Genomic DNA, 19,432 nt, shown 5'->3' with positions numbered 1-19,432 from the left:
AAGCCCTCCCCAAATGGATTATCGATCATCCGACTAATTAGCGGTTTCGTCGGACTCATACTTTCTATACAGCATCCGATAACTCGTCTCGCGGGTACCAGAAAACATATGGGAGTGGGGGGCTGTCAGTGAATTCATGCTCGTTCATTAGCGGACTAATAGTATTTTTGAGAGTTAAATGCACGGATAAACACACGGGGGGCGGTTTCCGATGAGAAATAACCGGCTCACTTATGGGACCACTTGTTACGCTCATACATTAGGAGCGGTGCGCCGCGAGAGCGTGGCTCGTTATCGATCCACCTGCTTTCGCCGCGTTTAAATAAACGAGCAACGGTGAAAACCGAATCCCGACATTTATTTCGGATACGAAAACGGAACGCAATATCGTCGAGCATCATTAACGCTGGCCGCCCATTACGAATAATCGAGAAGGAAAATATACTCTTGGAAACAGTTTACAGTAATTCCTTCATGAGAGCGACAAAATCGGGTCGGTTTCGGAGCATTCATGGCAAGATGAAAAGGTTTTCAGCCTTTCATAAATATTTTTGTCCTAAGCCGAGCCCCTGCTTAACTTCTGTTTACTCTGCTTTGATTCCCCAATGGTGCGGATAACGTCGCTGTTCGTGTTGCATTCATCGAGGCATCACTGTATTAATAATGATGATCGTCGGATTGGTACACGATAATCGATTCAATTGCAACGTGGAGCTAGTTATAAAGAATACAGAAGATTTATTATTGAACAGTAACGTCCACGATATTTCGTCGCATCGAAATCAACGGATTGTGGAACTTTTCAAATCGCGCGAAAATCCAAATCGTGTTCTGAGGACTCGTCGCGAGAACGAATTTCAACTTCGCGAGTTACGTATAAACTTTCATTGCAAACAAAGGAAGTGGATCAGCGACGTGGCTATGGAATAATTGTTTTTCATTTTTTTCGAGGGAGAAATGTTAAAGTTTGTGTTTCTCCCAGTTTTTATGTCAAAGGCAAACGCTCACAAGCCAGTTTTCGCTGTAATCCAACTTCGAAGGACTGTCACTCGCGTGTAAACGCCAGGATAAGACGGCAGCGCGCAACCGATACCCCAGGACACGATCCCGATTAATCGGCCGTGTTGCACCATCGGTCCACCACTGTCACCCTGTTGAAAGAATAGAACTGTATCAGTAGAGAATACCCCTTTCTACTTTAGCAGATTCGATAGAGGAAATACATATTGGTAATTGCTGTTACTTCATCCTAATATTATAGGCCCTATTTCGTGAAACAAAACTGTCAAGACAGCCACTAAGACGCCATATTTTAATTTATACAGGAGTATCTTCAGAGAGAGGCATTAAATTATGAAAATGAAACGTTCTTTCCAGTATCTCTGCTACGCTTCCGAAGCTCCTTATGCATGTTCATGAAGAGACTACCGCCGCGAGAAATGAGGGTCGTGATAAGAAGTTGACCTTGCGATGTCCTTGACACCTCCGCCCACTCGTTTTTCTCTGTGAAATTCTAACGACCCCCTCGACCTCGTTCAAACTCATACGTTCAATTTTCTTAATTCGGTGTGTGTACTGCAGAGTACATCCATTTATAAATTAAAATAGACCATCCTGTATTTCACGTCTTCGTGTAAAATTCTGTGGTAATGAGGACTCGTCGACTGAGAGTAGTTCAAGTGTCTGCGAGAAAGTGAACAAACAGGCGAAAGAATTTAATTCAGAAAGATCTCGTTAAGAAATCCTGATAACATATTAATCCTCTAAAACATCCCAGAACATTCAGAAATAATATTCTCTTCTTTCTCTAATTTTAACAACGTCGTACCGTTCGAACGTAAGTGCAAATATTGGAAGAGAATATCATATTCCAGTCGTGAAATTACTTCGATACCGAACGAAAGGGTAGGAGTATCTCATCGAATGAATGACGCTCTTTCCAGCCCCATTAAGACATTCATCCATACATCCAAGGAAAATCGATAAAGCTAGTAACGATATATTAACCTTTTCTCTCGTTGTACACTGGAGAGACTTTCCTCTCGAAACGCTCGGCAATTTTCACGATGTTACGGAAATAGAGGGCTAACAGAAAATGGAAGTCAAGAGAGCATATCGGAGTCTTTTCTACGTAACGACGATCAACGATTTAATATCGGTTCGGTAACATTTAATATTTGTAAAACAAACAGCTTGTGTAAACTTTGACTCGTTCACTTGATTCAGGTGTGTACTTCCAAGTTCCCCGAGTATGTTTAAACTCGCTGGAATGTTTATACGATACGGCAGCGATACTTGGGGGCTTGTGTTTACAAGATATTTCTTGCGGGACTGACTCCAAGAAATGTATCGTGATACAAGAAATATAAGGTATTTAAGAGTGGCGGTGAACATATTTCCGAGAAGTAATTTAAAAGACATCCGCGAAGGGAAAAATATATACAAATTTACGTTCCTCTAAAACAAATAGAAGAAACATTATTTAAATAGAAATTCACCTGACTTATCAATGATTTCCAGATAAGATCTTCTGTGATCAAGATCTTCAATACTTTCATCAAGTCTGATTAGATTTTCCTCACACTGGACAACCTCCCCCTAAGGCCAGGTCTACATTGCTACTAGCTCTATACTCAGGCACTTACTCTACTAATAGAAACCTGAATCTAGCACTCATAGCCACTAGCACAAATCGACAACAGCATCCAACAATAATACTACCACATTCAACATCAACAGATTCTCAACACAGGTATCTCACATAATCATCAATACACATAAACCAGAAACCATAAGCTCCTCACGTCCGCGCCATAATACCCATCCCAGACGCGAAGAAGCCATAAATCCCGGGTCTGTACGATTAAAAACGTATCAGTCACAGCGTTCACAATGCGTGTTTCACCCCTCCCACCCTCCTGAACGCTTGTCCAAACGACAATTAAATGGAAGCAATTACCTGGCACGCATCCTTGCTGCCGAGATTCACGTATCCAGCGCAAATCATTCTCCGTGTAATAGGCCGTCCACCGTACAATTCTGAGCACTCCGTGTTCGAGACCAGCGGTACCTCGACCTTACGTAACTGGTTCGATATCCGTCCGTTGCTTTTCAACAGTCCCCAACCGGTCACCAACGCCTTGCTGCCAGCGTTGTAATGATCGGCGACCGGTGCCAGGACGATCGGTCTCACCCGGTTATCGTAGACCAGCGGTTTTTTCAACTGAAATTGCGGATCGGTTTTCAACGGCGTGGCGATGGGACGTCGCAGAGAGGCCGCAGGATTGCAAGGGAATTGATTGTGCAACGGTAATTGAATTCTTTGGCTTTATTCGACGTGGATGGAGGAGTATCCCTCCCCTGTCCGTTTAATAAATAAAGTTCGTCGATCGAGGGCGCAGTTTACCCGGGACCGGTTTACGGTATCGTTGTTACTAAGCGATTTTTCGAACGGTCCCCACACGATCGCCACCGGTGCTAGCCCACCTTCATTCCTTCGTTATTTACTCTACTAACCGTGCAACGGGTAACGTAGTATTTCTAGCACGCAATATCGGCGGACCATATATATTTTCATTCGCGATTTTACAAACACTGGACGAGAAACGTACGATCGTGGTGGGGGTGGGAGAGGACACAGGGATTTCGCGTGAGCGACGATGGAATGGACGATAAAGACGATTCTTTGCGATCTGGACGGAGTATCCGTTTGGAAAAGGGATGAAACGTATATGTTTATGGCAGTTGTTAAAATAAACAATAATAGAACCGACTCTGTGAAAGACACAGGTGGATCGCAAAAGATTTAATCTGTTTATCTTGAATTAGTGATTCTGACGATTTAATGTGGTGTATCTGGAATGTTCCTAATTGTAAGGCAATTCGAGATAAGTTAGGAGGCTTTTATAAATTCAGACGGATTGAAAATTTACTTTCTAGGATTCGTTTGATAATTGTTGAACACGTTTCGTTCACTTCAATTGCTATAATATATGCCTAACTTTATCATCCCTTTTCGCGTTACCTTGAAATTAATAGAAAATATGCGGTACAATTTTTTTTTCAACGCGATTCTGGATATTGGAATGTAAAATGTGAAACTCACCCGAACCAAAGCTATATCGTAATCCGAATCCCTTGAATCGTACAGCTCGTGGACAATGATTTCTTCTGCATCAACGACTACGCCGTCGTCCTTCAGATTGGAAGTCCCAGCCTGTATTGAAATGAATCGGGCAAAGGCTCTGAAATGGAAGACAATAAATGGAAAGAAAAACTCGCGTATATACAATATGTACACACATCGAATAACAACCTAAATCACATTTTTCAGGTATGTTCCGATGCGTAATGAATTTCAACAAAACCTTTTACTGTTATCGCTCCCTTATCGTGAATTTTCACGGTGGAGCAATTTAAATTTCCTAAAATCCTAATGTGTTATTAATTATCAACTATTAATACTAATATTAACTAACTTGAATGGTTAGATACCTCGTTAAAGTTGAATTATCTGTTATAAAGATCAATTTCGATTATATACTTAATAACGTAAAAATTAATTCACGGTCGAAGATATGCATACCTCTGGACGCAGTGCGCGGCTGTGACGACCCATTCCTCGCTAATGATAGCACCACCGCATACGTGACGATTGTTATATCGGAGGGACACCTATAAATTCAGCGGGCGTATCAATTTTGCGAATCGTCGGCCCCGACGACCGGTGAAATTCACAATGTTTTCGCGTATAATCAGTGCGACGGTGTTAAGCGCAGTTTGCATTTTTTTTTTTTATGTACACCGGTGATATTATCGAAGGCAAACTAATAATCGTCCGTACAGATGAAATATTCTCGTTATTTCAATACTATCCAACTTCCATCTGTATGTTGAACATTTGTTTTCATTTAATGAGATTTCAATTTAATTCCCGATGAGAATATTGGAATCAAAATTTAAATGGACACTTTTCATTTCAATGATTCAATCGGACTTCGATGTTTTGTCTTGGGTAAGATCTATTATACGCGATTCACAATATTTGAAGTCTTATCTAATCGTAATTGCTCGATACCGAGTGCAGCGAAAAGTATGACTTTTTCAAAATAACGATACTTCAACACTTGAAGGAAGCAAGAACAAAAGTACTGTTTTACTTTACAACGATTCGGATCAATTAATCTTCGCCAGTTGCGGCAACAATCGGAATATATTTACCTGATACGGATGATCGTCGATATTAGCTGGCTGGCCTCCAACAATACGACCCTCGTCAACTGAAAAAATCAATGAACGAATTAGCGTTTCCACTTGCAAGGTTATTGAAGAAAAAAAATGACTAATTAGAGCGTAACGTTGTTGAACGAGTTTCGATGAAATGTAGAATAGATTTTCCAACACAACCAGAGTAACCAGAAGACTGAAAAAGGTACGCTTCTTCAGAATGCATCTAGTGTATCACGACATGGTATTGACGAGTGAAAAATCGAGTGAACCGTAGAACTACATGAAATACATAACAAAAAGTCGAACGAAAATATCGTGTCAAGTGGGACTGTTATTTGTTAATGCCTCGAAACAAATTGCGTGAGAAATGATATTGAAAGACGTGTTATTCCTCGATAAAAGTGATTGCACAAGAATGATTAAAGTTCCTTTAAACGAGTCGAGTGTACGCACGTTGCAGTAAAAAGAACTGCGAGAACGCAATCGGCGCGAGCTGCAACCAGAGGAACGGGAGCAACAACGTATACATGGCGGGAAACCGTGGAAGAAACTACCTGCCCGCCATCGGGCTCGCCCTTCTTTTATTTCGATATTCGGGTTAATTGTCGTTCGTATCAATTTACCCTGGACACGAGAAAAATTTCCGATCCACAAAAGTCTGGGAGACAGTGTCGACCCAGATTCCCCGTCGATTACGCAAAAAGGAGAAAGACTGAAATAAAAGTTCCAGCGCCTCCAGCGGACGATAGCATCGTTCATTTTGTACGAAGCCATTAAATGAATCTTTAACGGCTTCCTTACACATATATATTAGTCAAAATGAATGGCGACCGAGACAATTCAATATTCAAGGGATGATTAGTCATATAGAGCAGAAACACGTGGATGAAATATTGATCGGTGTCAGGTCTCGAAGTAATGTCCATTATTACATTAAAACAGTCGTTGTATCGATTAGATAATAGTTACTAATTATAATACATTCTAAATTAATAATTGCTCAATCTCAAATATCATTTATTCGAAGAAAAGAATATGTCGTAAATAGTCAATTTTTTACAGGTGACCCAGCACACTATCATCAACACAATACTCTGGCTCCACAAGCTCCACTTCAATATTATCGTCGATCGATGAAAGTTTCAATTGAAAATACAAAATTCACTACCGTTCTTTACATTCAACTGGGGTGACGTACAAAACATGGCGGACCAGAGGACAACGAGTAACGTAGTGGTTCTCACCCCGATGGCATTGGTATGCCACGAGTAGGCATGATTCTTACAGAACGAGCAAGGTAAACTGCTGTCGGAATCGATGCCGAGTCTCTTTACGAGACGAAGACACCGATCAACGGGTGCACGTATAATAGTAGACTCTCCCGTTTCGACGACCCTTTACAATCCAGCCAGCTGTTCCAACCTGGAAAACGGTACCAACCGATCGACAGGGAACCGAGTCACGTCCGTTGGGCGATTGTAAAATTAATAATTCGGAACGGAATAATTCGATGACGAATCGTGCTCAAGAGAAGGTGAAAACGATGGAGCCTCGGCTGAAGTTTGTTTCCCTGTGTACTCTATATGTGAGCCTCATGGAGAACAGGTAGATTCACGCAATATATTCGAGGCATTTGAAAGTGCTTCAGAGCCTATCACTAATTATAACCCATTATAATTAGAATTTATGTACGTGTAAGCATCAATACCGATACTATTTAATCAAGTACGTTGTCTTTTCGCAAAACGGGAAGAAATTTATTATTACCGGAATCGATTTCATGCGATCTGGCCCGATCGACCGTCATTTGGGATAATGTTGCATGCCGAAATCGGCGTCTCGCTTCAGTGGCACTTAAAATTGCACAGCCCTTCCAGGAAAATTAACAGTCATCATGGCTCGGTACGCAATCCGCGACCGGATGGAAAGTGAGTTGCTTAATCATCGTATTTCGTACCACAAGAAGTGTTAACTGTTCCGGAACGCTTTCGAAAGAGTTCCTTTCGGTAATTGATTGCTCGCGGTACTCGGTGGACACATTGGCGCCGTGTCAAGAATTAAATTTCCATATTCTGCGTACCAGTTTGCTTCGTCGACCGCAAGAATATCGGGTCAGCGATGATTTTTTTTTCAAGTTATTCTTCGTTCTGAAACGGTTCAGTCATTATAGTAACTTTACGAATAAGTGATTGACTATATTTTCAATATGTTGGAAATATATTTTAGATTCGGAATGTTAATGAAAATTATGGAGGGTGATAGAAACAAATAACGAATAATTAACCGAAGTAATACAAAATTTTTCAAGAAATCGTCGACCGAATCAAGAAATTAAAAGTTTTGTAAGTATCTATTATATTTGTAACAATGCTAAACACTTAAATTCCATCAAATGAATAAGACAAAAGGCCAATAATATCTTATTTTAACCGATAAGCTTTTAAATGCGAATTCAAATTTGTGTCGTACCGTCTATACAACACTAGAAGAAACTACTATATGTATACTCACAAATATAAAAGGATACATGATACTAATATCTTATTTCATAATTTCAAATACGTAGCCACATAACAACACTGGGAACGAAAGGGTTAAAGCTCACAACGTTTACGAAAGTACATCTACGACATCGGTAGAACATAAATTACGCCGGAAACATTTATGAAACATTTTAATCAAGACATCGTACGTAATGGTCGTATTTTTTTTTCAATTTCTCTATAAAAAGTATAAATTCGTGATACACTGCTTGAACTTTTTCCACAAAATATAAAGCCGCGATTTATATCGCCGGTTTCTTCTTTTTTTTTTTCCGAGAGGCGGGAATCCCTTCACAACGAACGGGGAGAAATTAATCTTCGCCCGACGAGCGCACAGAGGGATATTTATTTTACAGTTCGCTGCATCTTGTCTATCCAGTCTCGCATCTCGGACACTCGCGTGTACACTCCAGGAAATCCGGGTTCCGCGCATTTGAAGCCAAAGGACACGATACCGATTTGAACGCCGTTCAGCACCAGCGGGCCACCCGAGTCTCCCTGTATTATCCGGTAAAATCATTTTTTTTATTCCAAGAATATATCCCATATATACATTAAAAATTATATTTCAAGAGTAAAATATTGCAGAGAACTTTGAAATTTATTACTATAAATAATTCGAGAAGGAGAGCATGCAATTCTCACGTTTCCTAAATTTCCAGATGATAATAACAATTATGTAAGAAGTGTGTTTGAGAAACTTACGATAAGAGATCATTCATAGATAACACGAGCCAAAATATTTTTGGTAACACTGTGTCATGATTACGATACCCTATGCAATCGATCACAGCGATTAATGTATCTGTAGTAAGCGTACTTCGGTTACGTGTAACCTAGATATTAACGTTATTCAATTGGGTTTCGTCTGATACACACTCTCAGATACAGATCTAATCTTTGGGTGCTACGTCCGGGAACATTTATGTGCCAAATATTATCGTCAGGATTTTCCGAAAAACCGCTGTCTCAAGTTTAATACATCAATACGAAATTAATACGGGGAATTCAATCAGTAACAGATATAAATCGAACTTCTACTCGCAGACTAGATGCTGAACTGATTATTTTTGTGAACAACCAAAGAAATATAATTTTTGCTCTGTATTCAAGATAAACCACGACACGTGATCAGCTTAGATTATTCTACTGCTAGGTGTTCGATCGAAATTTCGTTCCCGTAACATTATTCAAGGAGAACTTTAAGATGATTGTACCAAATTTTTTGTCAACACTTTTTTTCTAAAGTTTTCAAAGTTACTTTTAACATTGAACTGTGCTGGTCTTCATAGAACACATGAAACGTGCTACTTTTCGTAACGCACATCGAAAGTAAATAATACAGAATTTTTCACCTGGCAAACGTCTTTGCCGCCAGCCATATTCCCAGCGCACAGCATCATCTTCGTGATCGGTTGGTACTTGGCGGCGTAGATCTTCTTGCAACTGTCTTGATCAACGACGGGTGCTGGCAGTACTTGCAGCGTGTTCGACATCGAGCCGCCGACCTGCAAGTGACTGCACTTTATGGCCGTAGTTGGCCAGGTGATTTTGGGACCTGACCGAGAGAGCGCAAACGGCCGTTGCCCACGTATACGTACGTACTCGCGCTTGCGACGGAATGTTTACAGTGACGACCGAACATTGTCGACCGATCGACAAACAAACCTTAATGTTTGCGCGAGTTCGCAGCGGGTAATCAGTCTGGGCGAACGGTCCCACGTTTACAGAAGCATCGAGTCACCGTCAAACACAGTTTACCTATGCAACAGCTGTCAAAATGGGATCCGCTGAACTGTTCGAAAAGAAATAAAACTTACAGATGTCTTGCCCCATCCTGTCACCACCGCGTCACTTCCGACGCGGAGTTCTATTTCCGGATGCGAAGTCTGCACGACCATCCCACGGGACGCCAAGGCGATCGGTTTCGCGTTCACGTCGAATTTTATTGAGGTTGGAAGCTACGATACAATTTCACTCTTGTTAGTCTTACAATTAATTCGTTATTTGTTTTTGGATGCTTAAAGCCTTTAACAGTTCAAGAAAAAATGATCTTGATAACATATGTCAGTCAGGGTCATCGGAGGTGGATGCTCTTCGGAAAGTTTATTCTAATTTAAAATCTAAACATAGGGCAGCAAGCATTGTCAACTTTTGTATTGCTTCATATGTAGTACACGTGTCTGTTTGATTTTATTACAGTTTGGAAGGAACCAGAAGAATAAGAAGATTTTGAATAGATTACAGCTATTCAGTTGCTGATAGAGGAACGATCAATAGATAATCGTTATCTTATCCGTATTTACCATCTGTATATCTTTCTTGATTGGACGTGGTCAAGGAAGCTAACGTAGAGATATTTCTTATAATTAAATTATTAACGGACACGATATGCAAAATATGTTTTTTGGATGGAAAATTCGAGGAAAATCGTATGCAATTAACAGACCAACCTTTATCAAAGCAACATCGTATTCCAATGTACCGGTGTTGTACATCGGATGAGCAATGGCATTTCGTATTCCGTTGATCACCGTACCGCCCTGGCTATTGAAAGTGCTCTTGACACGAATTTGCAAAGACGAGGCCGTTTCCCTGCAAGGTAATCGGAATTAACAGCGGATCACCCATACGATCCTGTCGACGAGCCAGCAATTTCGCGTCTCGGTAATTAATAAATTGTCTACTTGGTCGACTCGCCGTCGTTCCATAACTCAATCAACACACAAACCGGTAGATACAATGCGCCGCCGTTAGCACCCAGTCCGGGCTGATTAAGGAACCCCCGCATACGAGCTTGTCCCTAACGTGGATAGACACCTGTATTACAGAAACAGTTGCTACGTTGTTACAACGTTACTCCTTGTTACGCTGAACTAAAAAGGTTGTAGAAAGTTCCGTGAAAAGTTCTGGCGTGTTTCGGATCATATTGACGTAAATCCAGAATTTACTTTTTAATTCTATTCTCTGTCGGCGAAAATTTAAATTAATTCAACACCAGTAGTTTACATATAACAACAATCAACCGATCTATAAGTATGTTTCCTTCATTCCCTTTTAGCTTAGAGAAAGTTTAATTCAAAAACAGTGCACAAGAGTCTAGTGAAATGATCATAAACATCAAAATTCTCCTCATTGTGTCTAACAAAATTTGCTTCGATATTTGTTCAAAACAGTACACACAATTTTTGTTTTCTGGTTATGTAACAAATCTAAATTATAATATATAATCCTTCAAAATACTTTTCTCTAATTCTGGGCGTATGTTTCGTCCGAATACACATCCTGTCAGATACGTAAGTAACTTCACGTACACAATTAAATCATCTAACACTAGACTACCATACCTGGTACGGATACTTGTCGATCGTCGTATTCGATCCTCCCACGATTCTAGGACTGAAACAATTCGCGACCGCGAAGGTGAGCAGAAATAACACCGCCAGCATGTTTCTCGGCGAACGTACCAGCGGCTGACTGTCTTCGTTTCATTTAAAATCACTGTCGTAAACTTCTCGTCGCTGTTCCCGATAAGACCAGATTTGATATCGGAATTAAAATACCCGTATACAATATCGATTGCCACACCTTCGATCGATTCATCGCTGGAAAACCAATAGCCAACAGACGTGATTGTGTCTCCGGTCATCGCTTCAAGAATCTTTTTGAACTCTATCTCCCTCTCTTTCTTCCACGGTTCTTCCACTATTCTTCCTTCCATCGTCAATAATCACGTACGACAAGCCGGAAGATAATCAAGGAAAGCCGGAAGATATCTACGAAAAACATCACATTAAATAGTTTGCCTAGCACCTATTTCAACTGTTTGTGAACTGAATAGTGCTAGTCTTCGTAGAATACATGAAACGTGCTACTTTTCATAACGCGCGTCGATATATTAAATAAGCGTACATGAGGACCGCGTAATTTCGTCTGACGCGCGCTATCGATTGTGGCACGCTGGCCAAAACTGGATGCATCAAAATGGCGACTGGTCCCGTTTCCCTCCATAGTTTCGAAAACGGACACGTGTTTCGGAACCGTGGCGGCTTGCGCGGGAATTAATGATATGCCAAACGACTCTCGTAAACGTAAAAGGCTAGGCCGTGGCGCACCCCCTCCCGTTAAAATTATATGATAGCGGGCCCGTTCCGGATATACGGGGGCGCACACCTAGCTCGTGTGTATTATAAATGTGATGCATGCTGCTCGCAAAACAACCAGGGCTGCATTATTTATGGTGTACTCGGCCGAACGCAATGAAAATAAGGCGACATTAGAAGCGGGGACGGGGGATAGGCTGAAAGCAAGTGGAGGAATAATCCCATAACGGTGTGTAATCCGCTGAAAATTACCATTTAAAGTCCACCTATGCGGTTCGCGGGTACCAAAACTGTATTCCGCGGTGAACGATGGCCGGAGGCCTTCGTGATTAACTGCGTTAAAGGCAACCTCCCGGTGGAGGGAATTATTTCGCAGTATTCTTTTGGCTTCGTTTTTATCTCGCGTTTAGCTGGCTCGCGTCCCGGCAGAAGGAAATATTTACGGACTGAGGACAGTTCTGGAATGTAACGTGAGAACGTCGTACGTTTTATCGCCGAGTAGTTCAGAGAGCTTTTAGAAGGCTTCTTGAGTGTGGATTTTTATAGCGGGTCTCTAGATTGCGTGCAGTTGCATGCCATAAAGGAATGTTAACTGATTGCACGTGGTATCGATGAGTTTTTTTTAAGTAAAAGAAGAGAGAATATTTTTTTAAATAAAATTGTAATTGGACGAGAGAAGCGATCCTTTTACCATTGATATTAAGAAAATAGCCCCTCGAAAAATATTAACACTCTAATTGATGTCCCTAGTTACTGAAAAAATACTTGAAATAAACAATTAGTAGTCCGATTCCTATATGCGAGTTCTTCAAGGCCTTTTAGCTAGTGTAGTTTAAATTCAACATGCTTTCTCAAATAATGATGAATATTATTAACAGATACGCTTTCGATTCTCTTCGAAAAACACTGTGTTACTCGTTGGTGTAGCTAATAGAAAAGAAATTCTCTGATATCGACGTAAATATTTACCAGCTGAGTGAAACAAGCGATAGCGTAACGAGAATAATCAGAAGGTACAATTGCTCGAGAATTTCAAGGAACTCCACGTTCAATTTGGCTGCCCAATGTTCGCAAACATTTTCGTTAATCAGCTGCATCAGTAACGAAGACGCGCCGCTACGGAATCTTACACAAATTTCTAATATTCTGCGCGTGCACAAACTGCTCCCTCTCTATTTTCAACGGAGACGTTTCCGCAGCTGTGTGAGCGCGTAAAAACGAGTGCAGAACTTCCGGCAAATGCTGCGAATTATAATGTGTCTGTATTTCGGAGACTCTTTCGCATTCAGAATACGGCAGCCACTGGAGGGCTTGTGTATACGGCGTTAAGTCCTTCCGTTATAGCGAGACGCGGTGGAAACTAGGTATTAGGAGTTGGGAATTCCGAAGAGATTACAACGAATTAAGCCCGGAAGGAAGTTCCCTTAGGAGAGATGCGTTCGTCTGGACTTCCGAGGGAAAGCCGTCCTATGAAAGCTGTTATTATTTCATAAAAACGCTGCATGCTTTGTTATTCAATTTACATGTAAAAAAAAACCTAATCCACCTGCGCTGTAATGTTTTCATACTCATATTCATTTATTTACGGAAGATACTTTAATAGTATACCTCGGTCCACCTTGGACTTTCCTCGTTCCAATTAAAAATGTGCCAGGGACATTTCAACAACAGTCGGGCCGAGCCTCTGGCGAATTAACGCGTACACACATACCTTGTCGGTTCGGCTTTCGCAAGAAAAATAATGCAATTTATATACTTTATCGTCGGACACGAGCGCTTAATCGACTCGATGAGTCAGCCCCCCGGATCGCGCGATTGCTGATAAAAAAATACCGTTCCGAACCCGATCCAGTCGTATCAGAGCCGATACACGATTATTGAAATTACGTGGATCGCAGAGGAACGGTGGTGGAGGGGCGGGGGTGTAGGGGAGCGACACGCTCATCCAAATTTATGGGGGATTCGCGTCTACGCCGGATTACCAACGCACGTTTCACGGGGGAATTCGAGAACTGGCACACGCGGTGAAATATTTTCGCGAAGACCGGATGAATAGAGGGAACCCGTTGGACACGAACCGAATGAAATACGCCGCGACGTGTTACGAAAATTGTTGCGATAATTTTTGCTCATCGAGACGCGCCGACGATAAACCGACGTGAAATTATCGTTCCCAGCGAACGAGCGCGCGCAAGCCGAAGTTCGTTCCGCGGAGGGGTAGGCGTTACCCGAACCATGTAATTGCGATTACACCGCAATTTACCCGCCGTCGATGTTTTTACCGTGAATATTTCGCATACGTGTTTACGCGGTCGATGTCTGCCGCTGATCCGCTGCATTTGCTAATGACTCATTGCACCACATTGTTGACACGGAAAGAGATCCTACTGGAGTTATCTGACTGGCAGATCCTCCTCCAAAGGCTTTAATCGCCTTTATCGAATAGTACCTGGTTAGTATTAGTTTCTAAATGTTCTGCTCTTGTTATGCTTAGAAAGGTACAATTCAGGTGGACTCGTAGGGAATTCCCAGTGTACTGAATTTTCATTTACTACTGGCTAAAACAGCTTTCACGCATGAACCATTTAAATTCTACAGTACCGTGCGCTACGACATTCAAATAGCCTTCGTAGAACGAAATTTCATGCGTGTCGGGCTAATAATTAGACCGTCGAAAATTCGATTAATTCGCTGATAAACACGCTCGGCCGAAGTCGCTGAATAGCAGCGGCCCCATGAAAAATACCCGTTGACGATTTCGTAAATTAGCGATGTGCCAGGGATTCTAATGGGTGGAGGGGGGGCGGTCGAGATTGGAAGATTATCGGCGATTTCGGAAATGGTTCGCAGCGTATATATATATATATATATATATATATATATATATATATATCGATTGAATAAAATAAATCGGCTGGTTGGACGGCGTTATTTCGTTCGATTTATTAATCGTAATAAAGTGCCGGGATCGAGTAACAAGAACGGAACATTATCGCGACCCGGCCGATTTATATGTCAGCGTTGGCAATCTACGTAAAATCACCCTGGCCATTCTCGTACGGCCGAGGGGATATAATATGTTAATTAAATAATAAATATCGCGTTACTTGGCTCCCGTTGATGCGTGGAAACTGCGCGTATGTACGGCTGTCGGTAACAGTCGAATATATTTATTACGCGCCGGCGATTCGCGTGACAGCGCGGACGCAATACGACGCGTATTTGAAATTATTTTTGAAGATAATGCGCACCTCCCCGCGGGTACGCTTTCGCCTGATGAACTCACTGTTTCGACAGTTATAAGAGCTACAAAGTCGAGAATCACACAGGCACGATGTCCAACGAAACGAATTTACGACCCATTGCGACAGGGTCGAGCTACTGTATTCACGATGTTATCTTAATAAACCCACTAGTCGATACGCGGAAAACACGGTTTTTTCTGACACCGTGTCGATTTAGCCCTTAATGTCACGGCATTAGTGGCATTAGCAGTGTCTAGATAAACGAAACTGGAAGACAATAATCGGGAGATGTTCGTGCAAAAAGTTACGTGTTCGCTTGCTTTATAAGGAATTCGCTTGCCTCGGTGACCTCAAACGTGATCACGATGCATGCTCTACTGTCTCTGGTGGTCCTTGGCTCCTCAGTGCTCTTGGTGGATTCGATGTACAGTCCAGGTGAATAATATTCTATGATCTATATATTGAAACTTAACTACTGCACGATAGTTACGATAAAAAATTTCCATTATGGCATTTACAATATGTATATCGATAACAAATACCGGTAAGTTGCAACTAAAACCTTCGCAACACTAATTATAATAGTGGAAACAAAAATACACAAAATATTTAACAGCAGGGACACGTTCGAGGACCTTACTGTGGCCCCATTAAAGATTTCGTTTGATTTGAATGTTGTACAGGCGATTATCGGGAAAGAATCGGTCTGGAGTCAGCGGGATCCCCGGCCTCGCTGGGATCGAGGATTATCGGAGGAGAGAAAGCCACCATAGAGAAATATCCATTTGCGGTTAGTGTAAAGCGCGCGATCGATCTTCACAGTCGATTTGGCATTTAGAGAATCGTTGCCTCTCCGTAGGTCTCGTTGCAGAACAATGGTACGTTTTTTGGCCACCAAGTCGAGCATTTCTGCGGCGGCGGTATCGTCGGGGAAAAGTGGATAATAACGTCAGCGCAGTGCGCTCTCAGGCAAGATTAATATAATATCGCATTGTCGACTAGGAACAGGGCGGGCTTGCGTGTACGATTGCGCACCGCACGGTTCCGATACGTTTTTCCTTCCGTGTAACGTTTTTTTATTATATTCGCGTGCTTTTTCTCCCGCAGAATACGCGTCAAGGGCTTTCACGTGAAGGCCGGCACCGCCGATTATTACAAGAACGGTGACATCTACGGCGTTAAAGGAGTTGTAATCCATCCCGCCTTTAACGAAATTAATTACGACTACGATGTCGGCCTTGTCGAGGTAATTATTGTTTGGTGTTGTCACGGGCTTTGTGATTATTCGAAGGAATATTTAAAATCTCGCGATAATTCTACCAGTAGATAGATTATAAAATTAAACATTATTCGATCACGATGAAAACCATCGCACAAAGAGAACTTCTTGAATATATATTCGAGCACTTCGTATAGTATCAAAAGATATTAATTGCAATTGCTTTTATTTCGATGACACTTTGGTTCTTCGATGGTATATAAAGTGGAGACTATTATTGTTAAGTGAACAGTATTAGCAATAGAATATTTTTCGTCGCAGCTCGCACAAAATATAAAGTTCGACAACACGAAGCAACCGATCAAGTTACCGAAGCTGCACGCGGAAATCCAAGATGGCACCCGGGTCCAAGTGCTCGGCTGGGGTGCGTCCGTGGTAAGAACGACGGTCGCAACACTTCGAAATGTATTTTATATCGAGAGTAGAATATTCCAACCAAGTTGTTTAGTTGTTAGGTCCGGTCTCCGATGACCTTTTAGCCAGCACGATGCAGAAAATTAGTCACATGGATTGCCAGCAAGCGAACGGAGGTGACTTACTAACGTACAGAATGTTTTGCGCTATATCAGAGATCGCTAGCGCATGCGTCGGGGATTCCGGCTCGCCTCTGATTTTGAACGGCACTTTATATGGTGAGTTTTAATATCTTATTCGAGAATTTCAATTAATAATTCAGCGACGTTATCGGTTGTAACGTCACCGTTTCCATTAATCACGTGGGTAAGTACTTTTTGGGGACCTTTGTGTCAATCGACCGACAAAAGATTCAAAGGGATCTCACTGTAATATATTGTTATATATTTGAATGAATGTAATTCCGTAGGAGTGACATCGTGGAGTCGATCCTGTGCATTACAATACCCGACCGCTTACACCGCTATATCCGAAGTGAGAGACTGGATCACCAAAGTGACTGGTGTAGATTAATCCCTCCATAATGGATCCAGACGATATTTTGTAAAATATTTATATCGTATTCTTCGTACTTGTATCCGTCGATGAACTGTATACCTTATACCGTACTCAAACCATTCTGAATTTTATTAAATACTTTAATCGTAGGTAGAATAGTACCATGTGAATTGCCTAGTTTATAAAAGTGACACTGAAAAGATCAAATAAATATATTATTCTTAATTCAGGCAGTGTATCAACACACGCCGATTTTTCAGGTTTTCTCCGCTGTAATGTTCACACACGCAACGGTAAATATTTCCCGAGGAATATCAAATAATAAAGAAAAATGGAAACGCCATATTTTTAACTTAAATATGAATTTCAATGAATATTTCGTTGTACGAATATTATATTTACCATTCCCCGCGAGGGATGCAACGCGGAAAATAGAACATTTCGGACGTGCACACGTGAGGACGGGTTCTTCGGTCGCGAAAGGGTGAGGAGAGGCGCGCGTACACGAGAAAAATATCTATGCGCTTGTAGCTGGGGCGACGAAAGAAACTGATAGAAATTCTGTATAAGCCAGGGAGCGGAGTGGAAATACTTGCCAGTGGTACACGTTGGAGTGGCACAGAGAGAAATGTTTAATTTCGAGGCTCCTCGAGACATCACCTCGTGAACCGATAGCTTTCGACCGGCCATTGCAATAATCCTATTAAACCGCAGACGCGATCCAATAACTTTTCTGTCACTGGCCCTGCCATCGCTTCGTTCTCCGTTCGACTGGCTGTACTCGTCCTGTTGCGTCGCGACTTATATTCACCCCGGGGAAAAACAACCACACACGTACCACCAGAAACGAATCAACACGTAATTGTCAGCCTTCGCTGCAGTAACTCGAACGATAACTCGATCAACAGTTTATTACTACTAAGTAAATAAGACGGATAAACACGGGGAATAAAGTCACGCTGGATGGTGTTGTTAGAATATATAATTTACGAGTCTGGTGAAACGGTTGAGATATACTGTCTGTTTCACAACAGCGTTGGAATTATATCGGGAAAAACAATTGTTATTTTTCAGAAATTCAAAAACAGGCTTATAGTACATCCAAAACACCACGACGCAATTACCTAATACAATGCATAATCCCCATCATTATCACGTGGAGCCTTTATCCTTTTGAAAAGAAGTCATTCAGAGGTGGTTACAGACAATTCGAGAAAAATGGTACGTACCCTCGGATTAATCCAAAAACCATGGGGCTCCGATTCAATAAACTTTCTGACATTGATACGCATTTACGACCAACTCGTTCCCCGGAAGCTAGTTTCGCCCCGTTTCGACTCTCTCTGTTTTCCCGACGTCACAAAAGCCGTTTGGAAACAAAAAGAGACAGTCGAATATCTCGGTGAGATGCGGCCGCACAAAGATGTTAAAGATGAAGGAGATATTGGATTAACCTTAATGGGCTGGTAATGTCGTTGCGACTGTCGCGGCCAAGTTATTACGTACTACGACGTAACGCGTATTACTGTGCACGTTTCGGGAGCTGTACACGTAGAAATGCCGTGGCTGGCTATTATTTCCTTCTAGTTTTCGGTGAACCGTAATAATTCCGGACTTTTCGCATTCCAAAGTGAAAACGTCGCTCCCTAGACGTCGATAACAAATTGCACTACAGTAGTCACTATTCTTTCCCTGGAAAAGGTGTTTGGGCATTAAAGGGTAAAGTTAAATAAAAATATAAATTAAAAAATAGTTTCATTTCACATTGACATTTTCGATTTCAAAATAACAAGATTTTTAACACCACACACGTCTTTCAGTACCATCATTTTGAAATAACGATTTAAGCGTCTGGGTGTTAAAGGGATTGCAGTCGGTAGGTAATATGTTAACAATATTCGGGATTCATCCACAATAGCCTCCACAATTTTTACCAAACAGAAGATCGTAAAAATATTCTAAACTTAGTGTCTGTACTTACTGTCACCATACCGAAATCATATGCAAATTACTGGTACATCCGATAGGATCTATTATTTATAAATTGCATAAATCTGGTGAATGTATCCAGGACGATAAGAGTTCGCCCAGACGGAGGAATAGAGTCACAGGAGAAGCAAC

The 19,432-nt window shown here is 41.5% G+C and overlaps 3 protein-coding genes across 3 annotated transcripts; 1 reads left to right on the top strand and 2 right to left on the bottom strand.

Moving 5' to 3' along the window:
• Window positions 1-1,004: 1,004 nt before the first annotated feature.
• On the bottom strand, window positions 1,005-7,036 carry LOC107187417 (trypsin-7-like). Its single transcript, XM_015575521.1, has 6 exons — window positions 6,997-7,036; window positions 5,221-5,279; window positions 4,586-4,674; window positions 4,106-4,244; window positions 2,960-3,223; window positions 1,005-1,151 (listed from the first exon to the last, which is right to left on the bottom strand). The coding sequence occupies exons 1-6, from the start codon at window positions 7,034-7,036 to the stop codon at window positions 1,005-1,007; spliced, it is 738 nt and encodes a 245-aa protein (XP_015431007.1).
• Window positions 7,037-8,117: 1,081 nt separating this feature from the next.
• LOC107187416 (trypsin-1-like) lies at window positions 8,118-11,221 on the bottom strand. Its single transcript, XM_015575520.1, has 6 exons — window positions 11,120-11,221; window positions 10,504-10,592; window positions 10,226-10,367; window positions 9,593-9,733; window positions 9,128-9,280; window positions 8,118-8,270 (listed from the first exon to the last, which is right to left on the bottom strand). Exons 1-6 carry the CDS (start codon window positions 11,219-11,221, stop codon window positions 8,118-8,120), a joined length of 780 nt encoding a protein of 259 aa, XP_015431006.1.
• Window positions 11,222-15,485: 4,264 nt separating this feature from the next.
• LOC107187415 (trypsin-7-like) lies at window positions 15,486-17,326 on the top strand. The gene is made up of 7 exons (XM_015575519.1): window positions 15,486-15,555; window positions 15,804-15,910; window positions 15,980-16,089; window positions 16,228-16,366; window positions 16,661-16,774; window positions 16,848-17,031; window positions 17,223-17,326. Exons 1-7 carry the CDS (start codon window positions 15,486-15,488, stop codon window positions 17,324-17,326), a joined length of 828 nt encoding a protein of 275 aa, XP_015431005.1.
• Window positions 17,327-19,432: the final 2,106 nt, after the last annotated feature.

Source organism: Dufourea novaeangliae, unplaced genomic scaffold (assembly GCF_001272555.1).
Source record: "Dufourea novaeangliae isolate 0120121106 unplaced genomic scaffold, ASM127255v1 scaffold89, whole genome shotgun sequence".
Classification (NCBI taxonomy): Eukaryota; Metazoa; Arthropoda; class Insecta; order Hymenoptera; family Halictidae; genus Dufourea; species Dufourea novaeangliae.
This window is presented reverse-complemented; position numbering and strand designations above follow the sequence as displayed.

Bases quoted from the DNA above. Each gene is read 5' to 3' on its own strand.
- LOC107187417 (XM_015575521.1), bottom strand. From the start codon at position 7,036: ATGACGGTCGATCGGGCCAGATCGCATGAAATCGATTCCG. The intron at 4,675-5,220 runs GTAAATATATTC...CTGAATTTATAG, and splicing joins TCGACGATCATCCGTATCAG to GTGTCCCTCCGATATAACAA. The intron at 4,245-4,585 runs GTATGCATATCT...CTTCCATTTCAG, and splicing joins GCCGCGCACTGCGTCCAGAG to AGCCTTTGCCCGATTCATTT.
- LOC107187416 (XM_015575520.1), bottom strand. From the start codon at position 11,221: ATGCTGGCGGTGTTATTTCTGCTCACCTTCGCGGTCGCGAATTGTTTC. The intron at 10,368-10,503 runs GTTTGTGTGTTG...ATTACCTTGCAG, and splicing joins GCGGCGCATTGTATCTACCG to GGAAACGGCCTCGTCTTTGC. The intron at 9,281-9,592 runs GTAAGTTTTATT...AGTCACTTGCAG, and splicing joins CAGGATGGGGCAAGACATCT to GTCGGCGGCTCGATGTCGAA.
- LOC107187415 (XM_015575519.1), top strand. From the start codon at position 15,486: ATGCATGCTCTACTGTCTCTGGTGGTCCTTGGCTCCTCAGTGCTCTTG. The intron at 15,556-15,803 runs GTGAATAATATT...AATGTTGTACAG, and splicing joins GGATTCGATGTACAGTCCAG to GCGATTATCGGGAAAGAATC. The intron at 16,090-16,227 runs GCAAGATTAATA...TTTCTCCCGCAG, and splicing joins TCAGCGCAGTGCGCTCTCAG to AATACGCGTCAAGGGCTTTC.